The 22,141-nt window shown below is 38.1% G+C and overlaps 1 protein-coding gene across 3 annotated transcripts; it reads right to left on the bottom strand.

The window, feature by feature from the left end:
- Positions 1-9,890: 9,890 nt before the first annotated feature.
- On the bottom strand, positions 9,891-21,169 carry tshz3a (teashirt zinc finger homeobox 3a). 3 transcript variants are annotated; one of them, XM_059506700.1, is made up of 3 exons: positions 20,474-21,166; positions 13,825-14,009; positions 9,891-13,247 (listed from the first exon to the last, which is right to left on the bottom strand). In XM_059506700.1, exon 3 carries the CDS (start codon positions 13,003-13,005, stop codon positions 10,216-10,218), a length of 2,790 nt encoding a protein of 929 aa, XP_059362683.1. In that variant the 5' UTR covers positions 13,006-13,247; positions 13,825-14,009; positions 20,474-21,166; the 3' UTR covers positions 9,891-10,215. The 3 variants fall into 3 exon arrangements, with proteins under 3 accessions (XP_059362683.1, XP_059362682.1, XP_059362684.1); XM_059506701.1 differs by having other exon boundaries at positions 13,112-13,247; positions 20,474-21,169; XM_059506699.1 differs by lacking the exon at positions 13,825-14,009.
- Between the last annotated feature and the right edge of the window lie 972 nt (positions 21,170-22,141).

Genomic DNA, 22,141 nt, shown 5'->3' with positions numbered 1-22,141 from the left:
GACTGATTGATCAGCCAATCAAATGTTTTATTTGTTACCTGGTGGGGGTTGTTCTGTTGAGGTCTTTAAAGGGTTACATCACCCAACAATTTCGATTCGTCCATCTTCTACTCACCCTTGAAGCATCCTAGGTGTATGTGAATTTCTTCTTTAGAATAATCCAATTGGAGTTATATTAAATTGTGCCTGCACTTCCAAGACTTTGCATGGGGTAAGCGGATGTTTGTTGTCAACAGTTCAGGAGGGGGGGGGGTGAATAAAGGCCCCCCTGTAGTGAATCCGTGCATTTTTGTAAGATAAATATCAAATGTAGATTTCAAATGTAATAAACACTTTTTTTCTAACATCTGCTGATTGTGGGATGTAGAATACGTGCAGCGTTTTGTTTTGTTCTCTGTCCGCGCTCCTAACTAACCACACAGCGCTGACGAACTACGACATCCGCCTGCGTGTCTTCTGGTTCCCCACAGTCAGCAGAAGTGAGAAAAAAAGTGTTTATTCTGTTTGAAATCTAGATATTTATCTTACAAAAACGCATGGATTCGCTACAGTGGGCCTTTATTCACCCCCCTAGGGCAGTGTGAGGGACGTTTTTTGCAGATGCGCACACTTTATTTCACGTCTTCTGAACTGTTGACAACAAACATCTGCTTACCCCATGCAAAGTCTTGGAAGAGCAAGCACAATTTAATATAACTCACATATACCTAGGATGCTTCGAGGGTGAGTAGAAGATGGACGAATCGAAATTTTCAATACAACTCTGATTGGATTATTCTGAAAGAAGAAAGTCACACACATCTAGGATGCTTCAAGGATGAGTAGAAGATGGACGATTTTCATTCTCGGGTGAACTAACCCTTTAAACAATCATACATTCAAAAACGTGCATGAGAAGATTGCGAGGAAATTTTAAAGAGTTAATTAAGCAGAAAATAAGTCATTTTTATTTATTTTTACTTCAAATAATAGTTGGTAAGTGATTTCTTGCATTTGAATAATTTGTTGGTTGCTTAGAGTGGGTTTACTGAAGTTTGTAGGCTGTGTCAAGTTCATTAAGGTTTTTGAAATCTCAGTAGCATCTTTGGTGTATGGATAAAACTCAAATGTAGGATGTCCATACAGGACCAACAGTTAAGGCATTATCTAGGTGTTTTAAAACATTCCCTCTTTCTTGTAAGTGTCATCAGCCCAACAGAGCTTTGCTCACACCTGACAGATGACAAGCCCCAGCTCGGAGGCTGACGCTGCAATCAAAGTTCTGTCACACCTGTCAATATCCCGCTGTCATAGCAACACTTCTTGTGAATGATGATGTGAGAGGTGGTGGTGGGTTGGGGGCTAGCTTTGCATAAACAGATGAAACGTGGGGGACTCTATGTTCAAAAGGTTTCCAATCTTCATAGCTGTCCGTTAACAACCTACATTTTATAAGACTTTTCTTCATTTAGATCAGTGATAGACGTTTTATGTATTCACCCTGATCTGATAATGCAGAGGATATTAATGTTCTTTTTGTAATTCGCTTAAAAAGAAGCTTAAACTTTAAGTGGTTATTTGTATCCACACAGCATACTACTTTACCCTCATGTTTTGTTTGGGGTTTTTCAATAGCTCAAAAATATAGTCAGCCTCAAAATTTCAGCCTACTCCAGATTTTTTGACAAAACAAAAAAAAAAAAATGAATGCTTGGGTTCTCACTGACTATAAATGCAATGAGTTTTCACATGCAAAAATTTTCAGACCTAAAATGTACAGCAGTGCTTCTTAACCATTTTGATTCCAGGGCCCCCCACTGGCTACAGAAATATTAAAAGCTTTTAACTTTTACAGTTTTTCATGCTACTTAATAAGAATTAAAGGCCTGTTCACACCAAGGTTGATAACTGTATAAATTATAACAATTTCGATTGAATAATCATTCTAATTCTAAGACACTGGGGAAGTCTAAACCACAACTATAATAATGACTTAGAGGAATGATATTGCTGGATTCAGAATGATTTATTTTTTCTAGTTAATGAACAATAAGAACATCGAACAGCCAATCAGAATCCATCCTGCTTTGAAGAGCTTGAGCATTTAAAGTGGCAGATGACAATACTGCAGTTCTTGCATATTATAAGCAAAAAGTTATGCACTGGTGTTGATGCTAATATAATTAACATTAGTTATCTTTATACTTATCAATCCTGGTGTGAGCGAGCCTTAAAAATAACATTAAATATAAATATATATTTGGCATATATACAGTACAGACCAAAAGTTTGGACACACCTTCTCATTCAAAGAGTTTTCTTTATTTTCATGACTATGAAAATTGTAGAGTCACACTGAAGGCATCAAGAGCTATTTGACCAAGAAGGAGGAGAGTGATGGGGTGCTGCGCCAGATGACCTGGCCTCCACAGTCACTGGACCTGAACCCAATCGAGATGGTTTAGGGGTGAGCTGGACCGCAGACAGAAGGCAAAAGGACCAACAAGTGCTAAGCATCTCTCGGGGAACTCCTTCAAGACTGTTGGAAGACCATTTCAGGTGACTACCTCTTGAAGCTCATCAAGAGAATGCCAAGAGTGTGCAAAGCAGTAATCAAAGCAAAAGGTGGCTACATTGAAGAACCTAGATTATGACTGTGGCGAGTGGGGCGGGGCCGAGGGACGTGGGAACAAGGAGGGAGGCCGGCAATGATTGGGAAATCAGTGACACCTGCGACCCACTGCCGGTCTCGAGTCCCACGTAGGAGATGGAAGGATATAAAACTGGAGCGACGACAGTGAAGGACGAGAGAGGACCAGGCCTGGGCTTTTAGTTGTGTTTTGGTTTTATTTTGTGCGCATCAGTCATCCGTGAGGGGCTGGTGCGCTGTTTTGTGTTTATTTTGTTATTAAAGCTTCATTTTGATTGTCCTCTTTCTTCCGGATGAATACGAAGGTTTTTATCATTATAATGACATATTTTCAGTTGTTTCACACTTTTTTGTTATGTATATAATAATTCCATTTATAATTCCACATGTGTTAATTCATAATTTTGATGCCTTCAGTGTGACTCTACAATTTTCATAGTCATGAAAATAAAGAAAACTCTTTGAATGAGAAGGTGTGTCCAAACTTTTGGTCTGTACTGTATATATATATTTATTTAGTTTCCACCTGATAAAATACTTTACAGCTTGACATAATTAGAAAAAGTATTCATTATAGAAATGGAGATTTTTAATCAATTTACATAACTTTCCAGGTCTAGAAATCACACTTTTAAAATTGAACTTGCTCATATATTCATGATTTTCAAGAAAAACAGCTGATAAAGGGTTTATCTTGTTTTGTCTTATTATTGTCTTATGGCCCTCTTGGAAGAGTGTTGAGGCCCCCTAATGGGCCCCCCCGGCCCCTTGGTTAAGAAATGCTGCTTGATTTGCTTTTGAGATTTTATTATCATTAATTTATTAAATGTTTTGTATTTATTTTTTTTAAGTGTGATTATGGACCCAGTCAAATTTATCTCAAACAGAAGCAAGGTTACTTTAATGGATGCCAATCCCATTTCTAAAAAAATACATGTTTGTTCATTTAAAATTGACATGAAGCTTCAATAATGTGACCCTATATGCTGGATTTTGCGCAACTTGATTGGAAAATAATATGTTAAATTAAAAATATATATTATTGTTTTTACACTTGTACTCTAAACATGACAGTAAAGTTCATCTCAACAGAACACGAGGATGAAATCAAACAACCTATTAAAGTATGCTCAGAAAATTGACATATGCTATTTAATGACTGTCTTCCGTTTTGTTATATATCACAGTTGAAATCCCATGATTGGGTCAGTGCATGGGAGGGAGGTTCTATTAAATCTGTCTGGATGAGGCATTTGCAGTTTTAAAGAGTTTACAATATCCTGGCCATTTTTCAAAGCCTTTCATCGCCTTCAGATTAAAGCTGACGCTGATGTCTGCCAGCTCACATTAATCAGAAGAGTGTCACAATGGGTTTTGCAACAGTTAGAGTCAATGTTAATGATGTCTGCATTTCATGTTTCCTCTGCAGTGGATTATTAATCATTATCTATGATATTTGCTGTTGAATTGTTGTCTAATCATCGAAAGAGTTTACGTTTACACCCCCCCCCCCCCCCCCAATATTTAGACAGGTTTGACTTTAAAAAAAGATTTTGATTCCTGCCACGCAAAAGTCCAGTAAATAGAAATGCCTCTTGTACATTTACATGACATGAAATCAGAAGGGACAGGCTCGTCCTTGACAAGTACACCTGTCACAGGGTCAAGTCAGATCACATTGGCAGAGTCAAGCATGTTGCGCTTGCTGTTTGAGTTTGTTTATTTCAGGATACATTTGTTGTAGTAACTAGCTGGCTTGTAAAGCATCAACAGAGGTAAAATGCATTTAGATAGTTACACTATACCATATACTTCATAATAAACAGAACATGTAAAATGATGAGAGGAATTTTACTATGTTCATTTACATGGCAACATAAAATCTTACTTTCTATATGTACATGGTAATTTACACTAGCAATAATCAGAATTTTCTGCAATTATGTTGTCCTTTTAGTTTTTTTTTTTACAACCCTATATTTCCCTGTCTACATTTTTGTATTTTTGCCACAAATCAAATGAAAAATAGATTGTTTTTGAGTTTATGTTTTTGTAATAGGTAAGGTGTGAATACATGCATTCTGTGGAAAACAGACAATAATAGAAAATGGTAAGACTATTCATATTGAATATTTCTATTGGTCATATTATTATCTAAATTATTTCTCCCCAATAGTTTTTAATGAGATTTTACTTTATTTTAAGGCAAGTTTAAGTTGAAATAAACTGGTTTGTCATATTATGGTACCATAAAACAAAGGCCAGGTGGGATTATTCTTTTGCATTTTTATGAAAGGTAACACATTTCATGCATTTTCAAAGCATTTGGAATACTGTTTTATTCATATAGAAGTAAATAATATTTAATCAAACTAATGTTGTGTTCTGGTAATTTTGACCAAGAGAGGATTTTATTTTTCTTGAAAATGCGAATGATATCACGCTGGACTAAAATGTACTGACTTTGCTCACACAGGGTCTAACAACTTTACCAAACACTATTTCTGACTGAGAATATCCATGTTTTGGGGGAATGCGATCACATTGCCAAAATTATCACTCAAACACTGAAGTGCATAAACTCTGTTAATAAGACATACGACCAGTCAGTTCCAAAAAGAAATCTAAAGCTTGTGCTAAATAAAGGAAAGCAAGTTGACAAAAAGAATATATCTAAGATTAGGTGATAATGACTGGGAAAACCAAGATTTTCAGAACTGTACAAAGGGATCATTTGTTCAGGATTCTAGCCATTTATAAATGCACAATTAGTTAGGCTATTATCTATAAAAAAAATAATTACAGATGTTTCCTATCCTGATGGACAGAGTTGACACCTCTTTCTTACAGCTCACGTTATTATTGGGGCATTTCTTCACGAGGGAAGGACTCACCCTGCCAAGCACACAGGCTGATGTTCACAGCTTTGACAAGATTCTGCACCTCTTTGATGTCTGCATCCGAAGATGTAGTGTGTGTGTTCTCCAACACGTTATCACGTCTCTCTGTCATTCTTCTGTGCTCAGCTGACATGTTGAAGGTATGGGACAGCAGCTTGAGAGACTGTGGGTGGGTTTGTGTTCATGTTTATGCTGTCTGAATCATATTAGAAAGCTACAACTAAAATATAACATGATTGACTGGATGAAGTAACGTTAGCCTATTTATCAGTAACACCTTTGACCGGATGTACCACGTTATATTTTTTGACCGGAATGAACACAAGGCTGTGAAGGGTAGGCGTAGGCTTTTTAACAATTTACCGATTGTTCAGAAATGTCTTTCTGAAAATTGTGATCTATGACGTTTATATATAGTGCGTGCCATTGTAAAGACTCCGCCCTGTCACACAAAATATGTTTTTGCATTTAATTTCGCTAGTTTTCCATTGTTTTATCTATGTAAACGCGGTTTACAAACATGTTTGACCATAGCCTTCGCACGCGGCTTATCACGTTCTGGGAAGGCGTTCTAAAAATGCGGCCGTCGAGAACACATTTTTGCGTTGAAAAAAAAAAGAAAAGTGAAATTCGGAAAAACAAACCTCAAGATTTTTTTTTTAAAGCTGAATTTACTTGCAGTCGATTTGGAAAAAAATATTCTCTGCGAACAGTCCTAAAATCTATCCCTCACAGCCTCTTTATATTCAATATGGCGTCACCTGACTCGCTCTGGTTCAGACAGATTTAAGCCGCACAAATAGTGTGAAGCTAGACTATATAATGTTAATATTTATTTTACTAGATTAGACTTTGTTACATCTGATTTTCAGAGATTAATCAACAATCCTCTGGGAAATTAACTTAATGTTTTTATTTGTTCTTTTAATTTTACTTCTCTATTTTTAGCTGTTAAACTTTCTTAATTAGAATGGAAAATAGCTAAGTTGGCCATTAAATGCAATAGCACATGGCTGGTATCTGCTGCTCTGTAATGCAGACCAGAGCTGGCATTGACGTTACATGAGAGGTGGCCAAACATGATCATGACAGTCAAACAGAAGGGCCAGACAAGCAGACAGATGTCTGATCAGTGATTTTCAAAACACTGTATTTCAACTCCCTCAATGTGTGAATAAAGAGGACAGGAAGTGGCAGTTTGGCAGCTCCAACCAGGAGTGTCACACTGAATCGTGTCCCCTGCCATCTCCGGACGGCTAGCATGGCCCAGGAGGTCGCGTGAAGCGCTCAGCTCATGTATTTTTGAGATGTCACATCTAAACGCCACCTATGCATACAGCTGAGACATGCAGAGAGGGACGATGGACAGGGATGAGACCATTACCAAATTTCGAATAAGCCCTGACACAACATGAGTGGATGCCTTGTCAGATTATTCTGAATACACAATGTCAAAAGTCATGCCACCATGTCAGACAACTCTGGCGGTGGTAGAGAGCTAGCATGCTACAATGTTCAGCTTCTTTCTGAAATCTTGACATGTCTGAGATTTATGCTCAAAATGAGGTCATTTCAAGTCAAACAATAGACAAAAATGTATTTTGTAATATGCTTCTATTTTACATTATATTCACATTTAAACAATGTATTTTTTAAATTCAAATCCATACATAAATGGACAATGGCAAAACAAGCAAATCTAATGAAAGTTTGATATGCTGAAAGATAATGAAAATATTGTGAGATCCAAAAAGATCTGAAAATGCTTATATTTTTAATTATTTAAAATAAAGTTTTTATTGCAAATCATGAAATGAAATTAGAATCCTAAATATTTCTCATGTTGTTATTTTCATTATAATAAAATTTTCAAAATCTTTATTTAATTACACATTTTGATTATGCTCTTATACTTTTTGTCCCCATTGTATATACATCCTTACATAATCTGACAAAATAAAGTTGACCAGAAATAATGGGTGCAGGACAAGGTTCTGTAGGGTGGCACACCCAAGGGTCACATCTTAGAAAGATTTATGTTTGTTCTAAATTCTGTCAAGAGAGGTAGGGAATAATAAAAAAAAGAAACTGGACACAACTAAAACTAGTTCTCAGTGAGATATCCAGCTCAGTTCTCTTGGGGGTTGTTGGTACACTCTAGTGTATAAAAATGAAATATATACTCTTATTTATACCCCAGCGGATCTTGTTTTAGACCTTCCTTTTCTTGCAAATGTAGCTAGATCAGCCAGTGAGGTCCTCTCAAGCGTTTTACTTGGTCAGCACTTCTCTCCTAGTCAGAAATATTGCTTAAGGTATCACTTAAGGTGTTGGAAAACAGGATCAAATGGATTGATACACAGCTTTTGACATGCTATTTGAGCATGTAGCTCACTATAATTGTTCGTGTCATCATGCATTAAATTAACAATGTATGGTGTAATGCCCTGAAACGAGTGTCTTTTGCAAATCTGTCAGATATCATGCCAAAATACTCTTGACAGCTGTCTGGGGAAATGCTAGTGAATAGCAATTCAGCTGCTCAGAATATTCCCTGTCCAGCTGTTAAACATTTTGGACTTACAACAACTTTCTTGAGTTAGTTTATTGGGCTGATGTAAGTGAATGTAATGCACCATAGTTCTTCATACGTTTTTTTAACTCACAACCTTCTATGACTAAATCAATATCGTGTTTAAATACTATTTAAAACATTTAAGCACAAACATTGTCCAACTTGATTTAAACTGATTGTACTTCAGCGTTACGACTATTTTCCCATTCTTTAAGAAAAGGAAAATGACCTTAACCCATACCCTTGTGCTGAGAATAATTCAGTATGTGTGGACTCTGTGGGCAGCTGCCTCAATTCTGTCCCATGAGTGCTCTGGAGCTGTCATAAACTGTCACGTCAACTCAGGTCTGGTTACGATATGAACTGACACTCAAGTAGCGGGTGAACATGATTGATTTCCAAGAGGTCATGATGAGATGAAGATTGTGCTAGCTCAGTGATCAATTTATTTTCAGGTTAAGCATGACTATGTTCCAAGGAACACTGCAAATTACACCAAAACAGAGCTTTCCTTTACAAGTTAAAATGTTGAGATGTTTATGAAAATGTGTGTTTGCTACAGCCTACTTCTGATAAGATGTCAGACAAGAAATAAGGATGATGCCAGTACATTCTGTACAGTGTTTCACATAAAATTCAAGCTACCGGTTTCACGTCAAGTTTTTTTTTTTTTTTTTGCATTGGCACATGTGTCAGAATTCCTGTTCAAACTTGTCTGATCAGGTTGAAGCTTATTGCACTGTCAAACGTAGCTCTCTTCTCATTAGTCTGGGCCCCTTCCCATCAGTGCATGCACTCAAATTAGATTGACATCCAAACTGTTCAGATATACAAAGCAATTTAGATGATATTCATTAGAGCGATGACATAGGCTGATGTGACTCTGACAGGGAGCACTTCTCTCTGTTATTTTATTACCACTGAGGCGTGACTACCCCCACTGAATTCACCGTACCAGAGGAACAAAACAAAAAGACACAACAACGTCAATTTAAGTCTGCCAGTACTTGATGGGAAACAAACTAAGATGACAAAGAGAACATGTGACTGAATGTTTAGACTTGGCATGGTAAGAGTTAAAAGATATGCACCAAAGAGGAAGTAACTGCAGCAAAATGGGGAGCTTATTTATAATATATACAATTTTTACATTTAAAGAAAGCCTTCATCCAACTAGGACCGGTCAAGCGTAAGGATGCACTACTGGGAAAAAGTGTTTTTCGACTCTTTTGAATGACTAATAAAAACAATGGTCTTTTTTAATGTCTTATTAGAACACTGGTATTAGGTTAAAATTACACATTTTAAAAAAAATTAAATGTGAAGTAAAGCATTTGAAAAAAAAAATATACACATATATATACACATTTACAGATATAGATGGCATGCCTCATTCAATGTATTAACATTCAACAAAAATTATGTAAATAAAAACAGTCAAAAATGTCTGGTTAAATAGTCAGATTAACAAAGAATGACAAACAAAGAATGAAAATGAACAGGTTATACAAATATTTTGAGAAAACAAAAACATATGTAAAAAGCAAGTCAAGGCAATTTATATAGACAAAAATGTTAAGGACTTTAAGTATTATATACAGTATTATATACAGTTCTTTAGTTATACATCTTTAAATAAATCAGATTCCTTATGCACAAACAAACTAAGTATTATCACAGGCAAAATTGAAAGAACAAAAGTGAGATATTTTGGAAAATAGGTGTAACAACATCTATTTACAAATCTACATTCTTCTCTCATCAGAGCAGAAACTTCCCTCAAAAAGCTGTTCATCATGAGTATTCAAGATCGTTCACAACTTTAAGACATTTTTATATATAACAGATTTCTTATACTGTGTATCTACTTGGTAAAACTGGTGGTAGCCAGCTTAACTTTAAACAGGTTTTTGAAGTTAATTTACCTTTACAATATTCATGATCTCAAAAGCTTAGCCTACAAGGCCAACTGTTAAAGCAACAATATATGAGTAACTGTATGAATCTTTACATTATGATCTATCGGTCTGTTCTCAAATTAGAGTACAATAAATATCCTGGCATACTGTGTTAACTGTATTGTTTTCTAAGTTTTTTTTTTTTTTTGTATATTACAATGCTGGCACCGGTAGCAATTGCTCCTGACATCCTCTAGCTGGCAGTACAGCAGGAATTGCAGGTTTCATGGGAGGGCTCTTAGAATGCTTTGTAATCCTCCGGTTCAGATCCTTAGAAGTAAGTTTTTCCAAGTCTTTCATTTTAAACCCAAGGTGTGACTCAAGGTGACAGATGTATGTAGATTGAACTTGGAACTGTGTTGCACATTCACTACAGTAGAAAATCGGGTGTCCTGAGTCAACATTCTTTACAAACTTTGTTCTGCCTGTTCGTCTGAGCTGATATTTCACATTGGCAAGCCAGTGGCTGATGGTTGTCATAGATAGACCTGTTATATGCGATATGACCATCCTTTCCTGGGAGCTCAAGTCTGATATCACATACTTTCCATCAGCTGTCTGCCTGAGGCAGGATGCAAACTGAGCCTGCAAAATCAGCAAGTGCTGGGGTTTCCAGTGTGATTGCCTACCTTTACGTTTGTGCACCATGGATGTATCCTCTGCCTCATCTGAAGTGTGAGAACCCTCTATTTCTGACTGTTCTGGCTTACATAAAAGCGTTGGGGACTTCAAAACTCTAGAATCTGAAAGATTGCGCAGCATGTCTGATATGTCAGAGAGGGCATTTTCACGCAAAGGACTCGCTGTTGATAATATTTCAGAACTGGCTGATTCCCTGACAGATACACCAGACACAGAGGAACTCAAAGCTTTACCTGGGAGAGCAGCAGCTCTGAGACACTGTTCACTTTTGCCTTTGGACAAGTCTATCGGTTGGTCTCTGCAAATTTCATGGCAGTCAGAATGCAACTGGCTAAGTTTCGCTGAGTGTCCAGATGGACCGGCAAGAGCGGCCCTTTCTGCCATGCTGTTGCTCATCCTGAGAAGCATGCTCATAGGGTCCTGGACAGGCCTTACTGGTTTGGCAGCTTTACCCAGATGAAGGTTCATAACAGATTGAAGGGCACTTAGAGGACTGACAGAGGGTTGTTTTGGCTCAGGGTGGGCAGAGAGTAGACCAGCATTATCATACAGCTCTGAAGTGGGGTGAGTTCTGTAATCTTGTGTGTGCTTCTGAATTTCTCTTTCATTTGTGTTACCCTCAGAGACATTGCTCATAGATGTAAATGCACTCTCATGACTTGGAGATTTTGACATTAGTGGTTTCCATTTGGAATTCAGCAGTTGCTGATGTAAGGATCCTTGCCCATTCAAGTCATTATATCTGTCAACCTCAGAAATATTTTCTATTACTTTCTTTTCCATTTTGTCCACCTCCTGGACATTAACTGTGGTAGAGGAAGCTCTTGGTGAAGTACAAGGAGGGATTAAATGACTTTTGTCTATGGACTGGCCTTCCTGACTACTGCAAGATTGTTTTAAAGAAGAAATATAGCCCGAGTTGTTTAGACCAGGTTTCAGTTGGTTTTGTAACTGATAAGCTGCATGAATGCTCTGGTAACCACCCCAACTCGGGGCACCCCTCTGTGCTTTGTTAATAGCTGATGTAACTGTATTCTCCAGTGATTTTAGAATATCAAAATCCATTTTAGGACTCTCTTTTAGATCATCTTCAGTTAGGTAATCAGACTTCGATGATATGCTGAATTTCTGCTTGGCATCATTTATATTTGCAGAATCCTTGCAATCACTGTCTTTTTGAGAAGTAATTTCTTGTGTCTTGATTTTGTCCCCAGTTGCTACAGATGGGAGGGACAATGATTCCAAGATTCCTGTGGCTAAGAGAGGGGAAGAACATTGTGTATCTGACTGAGACTTCTCAGACTTACTTTTGGGATGAGGAGGCTTGACTGTCTTTTGCAGTGTTTGGGTGACTCTGACAAAGTGGCCAGTCAACATCGCAGGATCACTCAACTGTTGCAAAGAGTCATGTGAAATCCCACTCTCCTTACATTTGAGGTTCTGAGACTTGAAATGCACACCAGGGCTTGTTTTCTGATCCATCAAGTCGTCTTTGTTGGTTTGTTCAGAATACATCTGAAAAATAACCCTGGCCTGCCCTCTGTTGGGACTTCTTGTCTTTTCTGTGGTGTGCAAAGATTTTGCCACATACAGCTCCACTGGAACTTTCTTCCTGAAGGAAGACACAACTTTAGCAGCAATTGCAGTTCTTGGCTCTCTCAGAGGAACCTTTTGGTAATGCTTAGTCTTTATCATGTGCACGCTGAGGTCTTGCAGGGATTCAAAAGAGTGTCCACAGTACATACAGCGTAGGACTTTCTGGGCATCTTCCTTTCCCTCCATCTCCAAAAGAGAGCGCTTCCGAGGCTTTGACCATGACTTAGCACCCTTACTAGCACTTTCAAGGTTGTCATCACGGTAGTGGTCTGTTTCATTCATGTGAACTGTGAGATCAAGCAGTGTGTCATATGATGCACTGCAGCTTTTGCAGTGGAACTTGCTTGCACCTGTAAAGATGGATCCATAGAGTTTAGGACTTTGGCGGTAGAGCTGGACAGTGGAGAAAATACTTGGTTCAAGTGCAGCAGGTTGTTTCTGAGAGACCTGTTGGAGTGTCTTTGCGATAGCAGACTGATGCCAGTCATAGCTGTTACGTCCAGGACTGCTGTTGCTACTACTGCTACCGCTGCTACTGGCTGGCTGTTCATCTGCATGTAGTTGAGAGGATTTCAAGCTCAAAAAGGACCAGTAGGGATTATTAAGGAAGCTTTTGTAAATGGCCTTCATCTGTTCTAGGCTGTCTGTAATACATACGGAGTCCTCAGAATGGTCTTTTAGAAAGTCTGTTGTGGCCTCCTCCATATTTTTGATCGGGATGCTGCTGTCTGCATCTGACGTGGGGTCACTAGATTCACTTGTGTGCGATTCATTGTCAACATCATGGCCTGACAGCTCAGCAGTAGGGGGATCTTGTTCATCTACTGGGTTATTGAAGTCTTCTCCCAAATCACTTTTCCCCAGTTGTTTTTTCTTGGTCACTGAGCAATCACTTCCAGTGTCTTCGGTCTGTATGGTGCTCTCCTTAACATTCTCTGAATCATAAGCTAGTGGGAGAAAAAGAGAAAAAAATTTAAATTAATGCCACATAAGTAAACACAAAACAATCATTTAACCCAATAATATTCTTCTGGAATTTAAAATGAATGGGCCATATCCCACAAGATGTTAATCTGCAATACAGGCAAAATCATCCTGGTAAATGAAGAATTCCTGCACCCTGGCCAACAAATGTCAAAGTGCAAATTTCAATCGCAATTCTGTATCCTGCTGTCTGTCTCAGTTCAAATGCAAATCAAATTCAAGAATTGAATTACAATCTAAAAGGCATTACTTCAATTCTGAATGGCATATACACACTGGAGCATCCACAAACAAATTACAGAGGACCAAGAAATAAACTTCAAATATTTTTATATAATTGTTTGCAGTTAAGCACATAATCAGGCTATTTACAAGGGGTTGCACCTGCTGCCATTTGGCCCACCTCTCCACACTTCAACATACCTGTGCACATATAAAGAGACAAAAAGATAGAGGGAAAAGGTGGATAGATAGATTGAGAAGTTAAGGGGAACGACATAAGATGGCGGCACATAAGCCACCTGTCACTTTGAATCCCACCTGACGACTGTTCACCTTGGACAGGTGACGTGTTGTGAGAAAGGTGTCTGCTCGAGCACCTCCAGATGACAGATCCAAGGGGACACAGTCGCCCTTCTCTCTGCCAGCTGCCCTCACACCCTCAAAAGAGCCCATCCACCAACGTCCTCTGGGACTGACGATCCTGTCTCCTGACAGCCTGTCCCCTGCAAGTTTGACACTGTCACTCTGACTCCATAAGTGGAACAAATGCCCCCTTGAAAGCCATACCAACCCCCATCTCTGTCCCACTCTATTCACTCTTGTTTGTGTGTGCATTTGTGATTATGTTGTTCATGTCAAAAGGAAAATGCTTGACATGTTAGATGTTTTGAAATACAGCAGGCCTTGAATTACAAGCGAACATGGTGTGCCGCCACATGTGTGATTCAAGTGCACCGTGGCATGCCAACGGTCTCTCTTCCTTTCTCTCTCTTACAAGATCCACCACAGTCCTGACAAGAGTGTTAAAGCACAAATAGCTCTCATTTCAAATGATAATACACAATCTCACAAGCTTGCGCTTCTCTCATTTAGCCTCTCACTGGCTGTCAGCCAAGCGGCCCACAGGATGGGGGCTCTAAAGGATAACTGGCAGGTGCAGGCCAGTCGTATCCCCTCTGTAGATTTGGATTGTCACTAGGTATCCATTACTTGCCAATCTCCTCTGATCGTGCCCGACAGCCTTGATCAAAAGACGTCATTTGAACGGCCTGATTTGGCATGAACTCCAAAGCAGCTCGAAAAGAGGGTGAACCAGGTGTAACTACAATGAAATGATCATTTTCCTGCCCTCTCATATCCCTGAGACAATTACAGTGACACACTGAGGGTCCACAATGGTAAATTGCTTTTTTCTTGCACAAATGCCAAAGATTACAAGAGTGTAACTTTTTTGAAAGGATTTTAAACCAAGTAAAATGTAAAGCAGATATCATGACCCTGAGGTGAATCAGAATAAGTGAGCTTTAACCAACTAACTTTGTTACTGTACATAACACAAGTCTGCCCTCATATAAAATTTAGGGGCTGGAAGAGTTCAGAAGATACTCTTTAGAGCATAACCTAAGAAGAAACCATATACCCTCACAAATGTGTATTTGTGTATCAAGACCCAAGCCCACTAAATTTGAACACAATCTTTAACCTTGAATGATTTATAATCCATCTCAGGAGGCACCTACCATAACCAATTATTCTCAAAAGGCTTGATTGACAGCCTGGTGATTTATTAAGCTAATAAAAATGTGATGTGTGCAATGAGTTCTAGCAGTTAAAAAATCCAGGAGACTTTAGTGGCACTTGCCTTGTTTGATTTATGTAACTATTACATTTGTCTCCATATGATCAGTCATTTTTCCACTCCACATTACAGACAAAAACAGCACCAATGACATTTCAATTGGAACATCAAATTCCATACGTAATAACCTTTGGTTAATGTGAGTGTATAATTGCTTACTCTAAGACTGTACATGATTACTGTTAAAAGTATGCATATTTTGTTAATCCCATCTAATGTGATCTGCTAAACTGTCTAGATCATCTAATTTTTACATTAGAGGTTGATCATCTTGACATCATTGTATTTAATGCCATACACTGGTCTTGTTAGAACTTGTAACTCTGCAATAACACCCAATAAGATTATTGCTCAATTTGCTGTCCGTAAATACTGCAGCTTTTCATCCTCAGAGCTCACATGACTCACTCACAACCTCAGAGTGAGATACAGATTGAGGCTAACTGTGAGAATTGTTCTAGCTTGAGGCCATGCTAATGTGCAACACATGACACTTTGATCAAAATAAAGCAGCATTCAGGCAACATGTTGAGATGCCCCCATGCCAAAAATAGCATTTTCTTTGCTGCAAATGAAGCAAAGAAATTTGAGAATTTTTTAGTCAGTGAAAGTGGGCAGTCAAATTAAGACAGAAAATGAACTGTGGGCGCATAATGTTGTCCTGGGTCTTGCCCTTTCTGTAGTATTTCTCTTTCTCTGCTGGAGAAACTTAAAACTGACCATTTACAGTAAATACGGGAAGGCAAACAGTCTCTGCTGACTGGAATTCCACCGACCACAAACGTCCTTTCAGGGGAGATATCACTCTAATTATCACTCTGTGTGCCTTTGATTCCTTTCCCCCCTTGACAACAGCGTGTCTGATGTGCCTCAGCTGCCAAGAGTGATTGGCAACAATTCTATGTGTATCTAAGCCAGCAGCTGCTGAGATGATGGCCCAGCATCAAAGAACTCAGTGAGATGGATGGCACTCATAATTTTACTCTGCAGGGACAATTTGGGGGAGGTTGGGGCAAAAACCAACATCAAAAAAAAAAAAAAAAAAAAAACATCTCCCAGACTGTCACATACCCACCCCCAACCTTTCAAGCAAGGCTTTGTCCCAGAGTTACCCTCTTTTAATAAGCTTCTGATAACTAGGAATTGAGTTCACTGAGAATACTGGAAGGGTTCGTTGGGAATGCAATACCAAACTCCCAATCTTATCCGGCAATGACCACCCGGTGGACAGCTGGTGTCTCATGACAAACACAAAGAGAAAGCAAAGCTATCCATCATAGAGAGGACATCTAAGACCCTGTGCTCTGTCTATGCCTCTCTAACTCTCAGGTTACAGGCTTACACAGCCGTCCAAATAATATTCACTGTGATAAATGGTCCTCTAAGCCGCCTACCTCTCATTAATCTCTTTCTTTAAAGGAGCATCCATCATGGAGTAGTGCTAGAGCTGTGGGAGAGAACGAGTTCATTTACAGGCCAGCTAAACTTGAGTGATGCATGTCATTTTAAGCTTGGATGGGAATGCACAGACATGAACACATACAAATGTCCAGATACGTGAATGCCCACAAACTAAAGGCGGATGCACGCATAGCCGTGCATTCTTGACAGACAAAAGTCGATTATTGATGGACTGATTTGACTGATTTAAAAAGTACTTTGGCAGGAGTACATTTCAAAATGCGTAATGCAAGACTTTCCCACCTTTTGTTCAAGTAGAAATTATCATGCATTAAGCTAAATTAGAACTCATTTGTTGTTTCACTTGCTCAGCACGTAATATATCTGTTTGTCATCGGCTGAGGTCTCTACCCAAACAGGGCTTTCAATGACTTAATGACTTAACAGCTTAACTCAGCAGTGCGACAATTTATTAAATTTTCTCGCCTGTGTCACTTTCTTTGTCTAATGACAAAACCTATACAGCACCGACTCCATTTTGCTTTTAAACATTTGACCTGTATCTCTGACTTCCCAACTTTCTCCCCAGCCTTTTCTGTCTAATTCTCAACAATATTTCTTCTTTCTTCCCTCCCTCGGCGTCTCGGAAAGCCTGCGTGATAAATGACATGTGTCAGGATGCCAGAAGTAAAGGGTGGCAGCGTGATTAACGGCTCTGTTGAAAGGGTAATTGACGGTTTGGCATTGTGCTGATCTTCTCCACCAGGGTTTGGTTTCTGGACCCCGGAGGACCAGACTGACTCATTTTTCTAAAATGGACCGCAAGCTAAAAGCCACCTCCCATGAGAAAAGAGATGGATTCTTGTCTTTTTAACAGAAGATTGATGTCTTCATTGTCAACACAGCAAAGTAACATTCATATAAGTTTACAACCACAACAGAGTGCTAGTTCAAATGAAACTTTGGACAGTAGGCCAATGTGATGTTTTTGTCTGGGGCATATAGTGAAATATATGTAATTTGTGGTTTATTTTAATAATTTTTCTCAGAAAAATACAAAATTATTATTAAAAAAAAAACTTATCTCTGAAACGTTTCCCATTTTAAAATGACTTTCACAACTTTGTGTCAAGGTCAATAAGTCTCTGGAAATCACAAATACAAACATTTTAATGACTATACATGGATGCTCTTAAACCATTGACTAGTAAAACACATCTACATCTACTAGTTAGCTATGACTTCCAAAGTGTGGCATGGTGATGATCCTTTTAAACTGAAAAAGTAAACTGTCCATTACAACTAAAACATCAATACCAGTTGTGAACACATTAAACTTATGAACACACCGTCTGTGTGCATGTGTGAAATGTGTACCCAGGAATGTGTAAGATTACTTTAATCTTTTGTCTCAGCCGCTGCGTAAATCAATGGGGTTCTAGCGGTTTTGAAGCTTTTGGCAGTGATTACAGGCATGCCTGGCTGGAGAGGTATGTTGACACTGGTTGGGATTAGGGAATATTGGGCCTCTATGGTTTCCTGCCCTTTCATCACCACCACCATCAAGCCCAGCTCCTGCGTCACATCCACGCATGACTGATGGCAGCTTGTCCGGATGACCTGCCTCGCACCTTAGATCTGACAGCAACTGATTTTACCCTTAGAAAGAGGGAGAAGGCAGGGCCTGGAGTTACGCCCAAAAGAGCCTGAGAACCGAGAAGCTTTTTTGCCAGGGTGGCCCGTGGGATTTGCGGAGGCGTGTCCGATTAACTCGCATTATCAACCCACACACAGACGGAAAGAGATCTAACGGAGTTGAATCAAAGTACAACTCTCAAAATAGATTTGATGCCTAATCTGTTGTTCCAAATATGGCTCAAAGACAGATAAAAACATTCATCTCAGAAGGACTGTAGGTGTTTTACACATGTTTGTCTTCTCACTGCAGTTCAGAATCATATAGATGCCAGACTGGCACCAAAAAGCTCATTTGTCAAGTAAAGGTGCTAAATTGGGTTATGGCAATAGGAAAGGCCAGCAGGAGTGGCTAATATCAACTTAATTACATCAAGGGAGCACAAACCTAATATGACTTGGTGACAGACGCATAACTTGTCAACTCCAATCATTGCACCTGTCAGGAATCCATCAGGCTTACAGCTAATTAGGTGCACTCAAATTAAGCAAAGCAAAATGTTTCTTTTTACAGAGCTGTGCAAACCTTTAGGGTAAGAGAGAGAGAGTGATTGGGATAGAGTATATTTCTGTATAAACTCTCATTAAGATTTCATCTACAAGATTGCTATGGAGCATTACATCACCTACAGAGAAAACGATGCATCAGAATCAATAAGTTAAAAGTAACAGTCCTTCTTCCAGTGGCTCAGTATATGACTAAATGTTTTCATACCTGTAAACCATAAACTCACACTTGTAAACCACATGGTCACCACTCTGCACAGCGCCTATGAGTGAAGTTTGGATGAGCATACTGATGAAATAAAAGCCTAGGCAAGCTTATGGGAAAAAGAAGGAGAGCACTCACATGGCCTTGGTCTGATTGACCATTAAAGCCTTTGATGGATGAGGCTGTCACAAGGATAACAATTAAATCCAACATGAGACAAAGCTGTTCTGACAGGCCAGTCTAACAGAGCAAGCCATACCCCTCCATTAAACTCCACATCATCTCTGCCTCAAACACACACACAAACAGTGAAGGCTATATAATAATGGCTTTGTATCTCTGTTTCAAAGAGCTCTGCTATAAATATAAAAATGCCCTAGAACTCCTCCTCTTTTAAATAAAAGGATAGGATCTATTCTATTAAGCAGACTGATAATGTTTTAGTTTACATTAAGGCAGTTTCAGTGGTTCCCAACTCTTCAGAGAAGTTAAAATAGTCTGGAAAATGTACACATATCCCATGTATGCGTCAATGTTTCATAAGGACATAAGGTCTGAGCTGATAAAAAAGACACATTAAAAATAATAATAATAGTTAAAAATGCTTGTGGTTAATACTAAACATTTATACTAAGTTTTACTAAAGCACTTTTCTTTCACCCTGAATATAATGTACATTTTAATCAACATTTGAAAAAATGTAAACATGCTTTTAATGCAATATTTTTTTTTAAATAATTTTAATAATACTTTTTAATAATACTAATTTTAATAATTTAAATATTTTTTATCATGCATTTTGAATTACAAGTGTCAAGTTCCACTAGGGTTCACCTATTTGTACTGTATTACAACCAATTAGCCTTTTAATAATAATAAAAAATATATATATATCCAAAACAACAACTACTTAATGACCTTGATATACAGATGAGGGTCTAATTTGGTCCTTTCGAGTTTATGGTTTTGTTGTCACATGACAACAAAATGGCTTCCTGACTGTTTGTTATGCCAAAGTTTTTCAAATATTAATACTTAAAAAAAAAAAACTTCTTCACCCCTTAAAAAAAGGAAGAAAGAATAATCAGAATCATGATTATGTCTTGATGAATATATTCCTTTTAGAGATATTTTTTATTTTCTTGTTTTTTACTTTTTGTTTTTACAATATTCAGACAGTTACACCACTTAGACAATGTTTAATTGTCTCGAAGCCACATAAATTCCATCTAAATTACTTTTAATTAAATATTAAAAGCATGGCCATTTTTTAAAAGTAGCCTATCCATTAACATGAAAAACAAGGTATGACTTAAATTAGAATAAGGAAAATTATTTATGCGCGAAAATAAAAATCCACACAATTAAACGCGAGAAAGAATATTGCTCCTTATGGTAGTTCGTAAATGCAAGGCAGTATAAACCAAATGTAGACTACATAACCGTTTTAACAGACAAAAAAAACTTGCACAGATGTACAAGAGTAGACTCTCTAATGAAATCAGCTTAAATAAACTTACCTGCCGCTCGTTTGGGCGCTTGCTGTTTTCTCCTCGGCATACTTGCGCGCAGATTGTGTGTCTATAACGTAACCTGAAACGATATTTTACAATATATGCTCCCAACCAGACGAATCACAATTTAACAATAGCACGGCGCAGTCACAAAAGCTACGACACTTCCCATTAGGCATAGGAGAAAGCCAGGTGTTCCGTGTTAACCGGTAGTCTTTGTTTAAAGCCCGTCTGCTGGAGTAATGAGGAAAACTGAGCGGCAGGACAGTAAACGTCTAGCCGCTCGCTACGAGTTCGTCACGTCACTCAAAAGTCCGCGGCAACTGATTCTTCCGCGCGCAGAAAGTATGGGGGCGTTTGACACGTCTGTCGTTAAAAAATGCTAGATACAACGCAACGAAATGGCACTGACCGCGAGGGTTTAAAGTCGAAATTAAAGAAGTTACTAGAAGTTACACGCTGTTTAACGCTGATGGCGCAAGACGGTGAAAACAGAGAGCCGCGACGCAGCGATCAAAGTGTGGACTGACAAAAAAATTAACAATAGCAGACGAAATGCGTGCTGTGCTCCTATCGTTCATTCCCACGGCACATATAATGCACAAAATCCAGTCTAGGTAGTCTGCTCATGAGGTTTTGAGACACTGCCAATATGTCACTTAAGAGCGCATTAACTAGACCGCTTACACTGACAGAAAGGAAGGATGTAACTTAACCCTTTAATGGACACACCCAGAAAAAACAATGGAGTTATTTTTTTAGGGGGGGCAATAACAACAACCTTTGAGCATATTTTAAATGGTTGGTATGTCGGTGAATGGTTCCTTTTTTATTATTATGCACTGATCAAAATAAGACTTCCCTTTTTTATCATTAGCCTACATGAATAAAAAATGTTACTCACTATTTTAAACCACTGTAATCAAAACATATTTAAGAGATTGATTGATGTGTGAATAAAACTAAATATATATATATATATATATATATATATATATATATATATATATCACTATATCTATCACTAAGTGATATATCTATCACTAAGTGCACTTTTACCATGATTGGATATTTGAAATGTTTAGATAAGCAGATTTGCTAAAATCATAAAACAGAAGAAAGCCTCATGCTTTTACTATATAGTTAAGGAAACCCTCTGAGACTAAATTACATCAAAATGCTTTACTTAAAAAATAAAAAAAAAAAATTCCATGTTACCCCCCCAGTATGCTCACATCTTGATGCTTGATGGTGAAAACAGTAGCCTGTATTAAAGGCTGCACTGAAAACTAGTAAATCTGTGCTTTACAAAGCCTGTGTTAGAGATACATTTTTCCAATTGGATTTCATAACTCTCTTAACACTTTATAAAAGTGGTTAAAGGGTTAATTAACCTTTCCTGATTACACTGTCTGCCGTAATTGAACTAATTTTCTCCCTTTGTCAATTCCTGAAAGATCATGTAAAAAGTATTTATTCAATACTAACTGCAAACAGTAATGTATCTGTGATGTTCATTCAGATATTTATAAATGTCACAAAACTTATGTATATTATCAGGTGTCTATTTAAATGTACATTAACTGACCTAGTCCTACATTTAGGACTTGAAAGTTATTACAAAGTGTTTAAGAAAGTTATGTTTGTCATTTTGTGTAAGGTTAAATACTACTA

The sequence above is a fragment of the Carassius carassius genome, chromosome 23 (assembly GCF_963082965.1).
Source record: "Carassius carassius chromosome 23, fCarCar2.1, whole genome shotgun sequence".
NCBI classification, from domain to species: Eukaryota; Metazoa; Chordata; class Actinopteri; order Cypriniformes; family Cyprinidae; genus Carassius; species Carassius carassius.
This window is presented reverse-complemented; position numbering and strand designations above follow the sequence as displayed.

Bases quoted from the DNA above. Each gene is read 5' to 3' on its own strand.
- tshz3a (XM_059506699.1), bottom strand. From the start codon at position 20,513: ATGCCGAGGAGAAAACAGCAAGCGCCCAAACGAGCGGCAG. The intron at 13,248-20,473 runs GTAAGTTTATTT...TTCTCCCACTAG, and splicing joins AGCGCCCAAACGAGCGGCAG to CTTATGATTCAGAGAATGTT.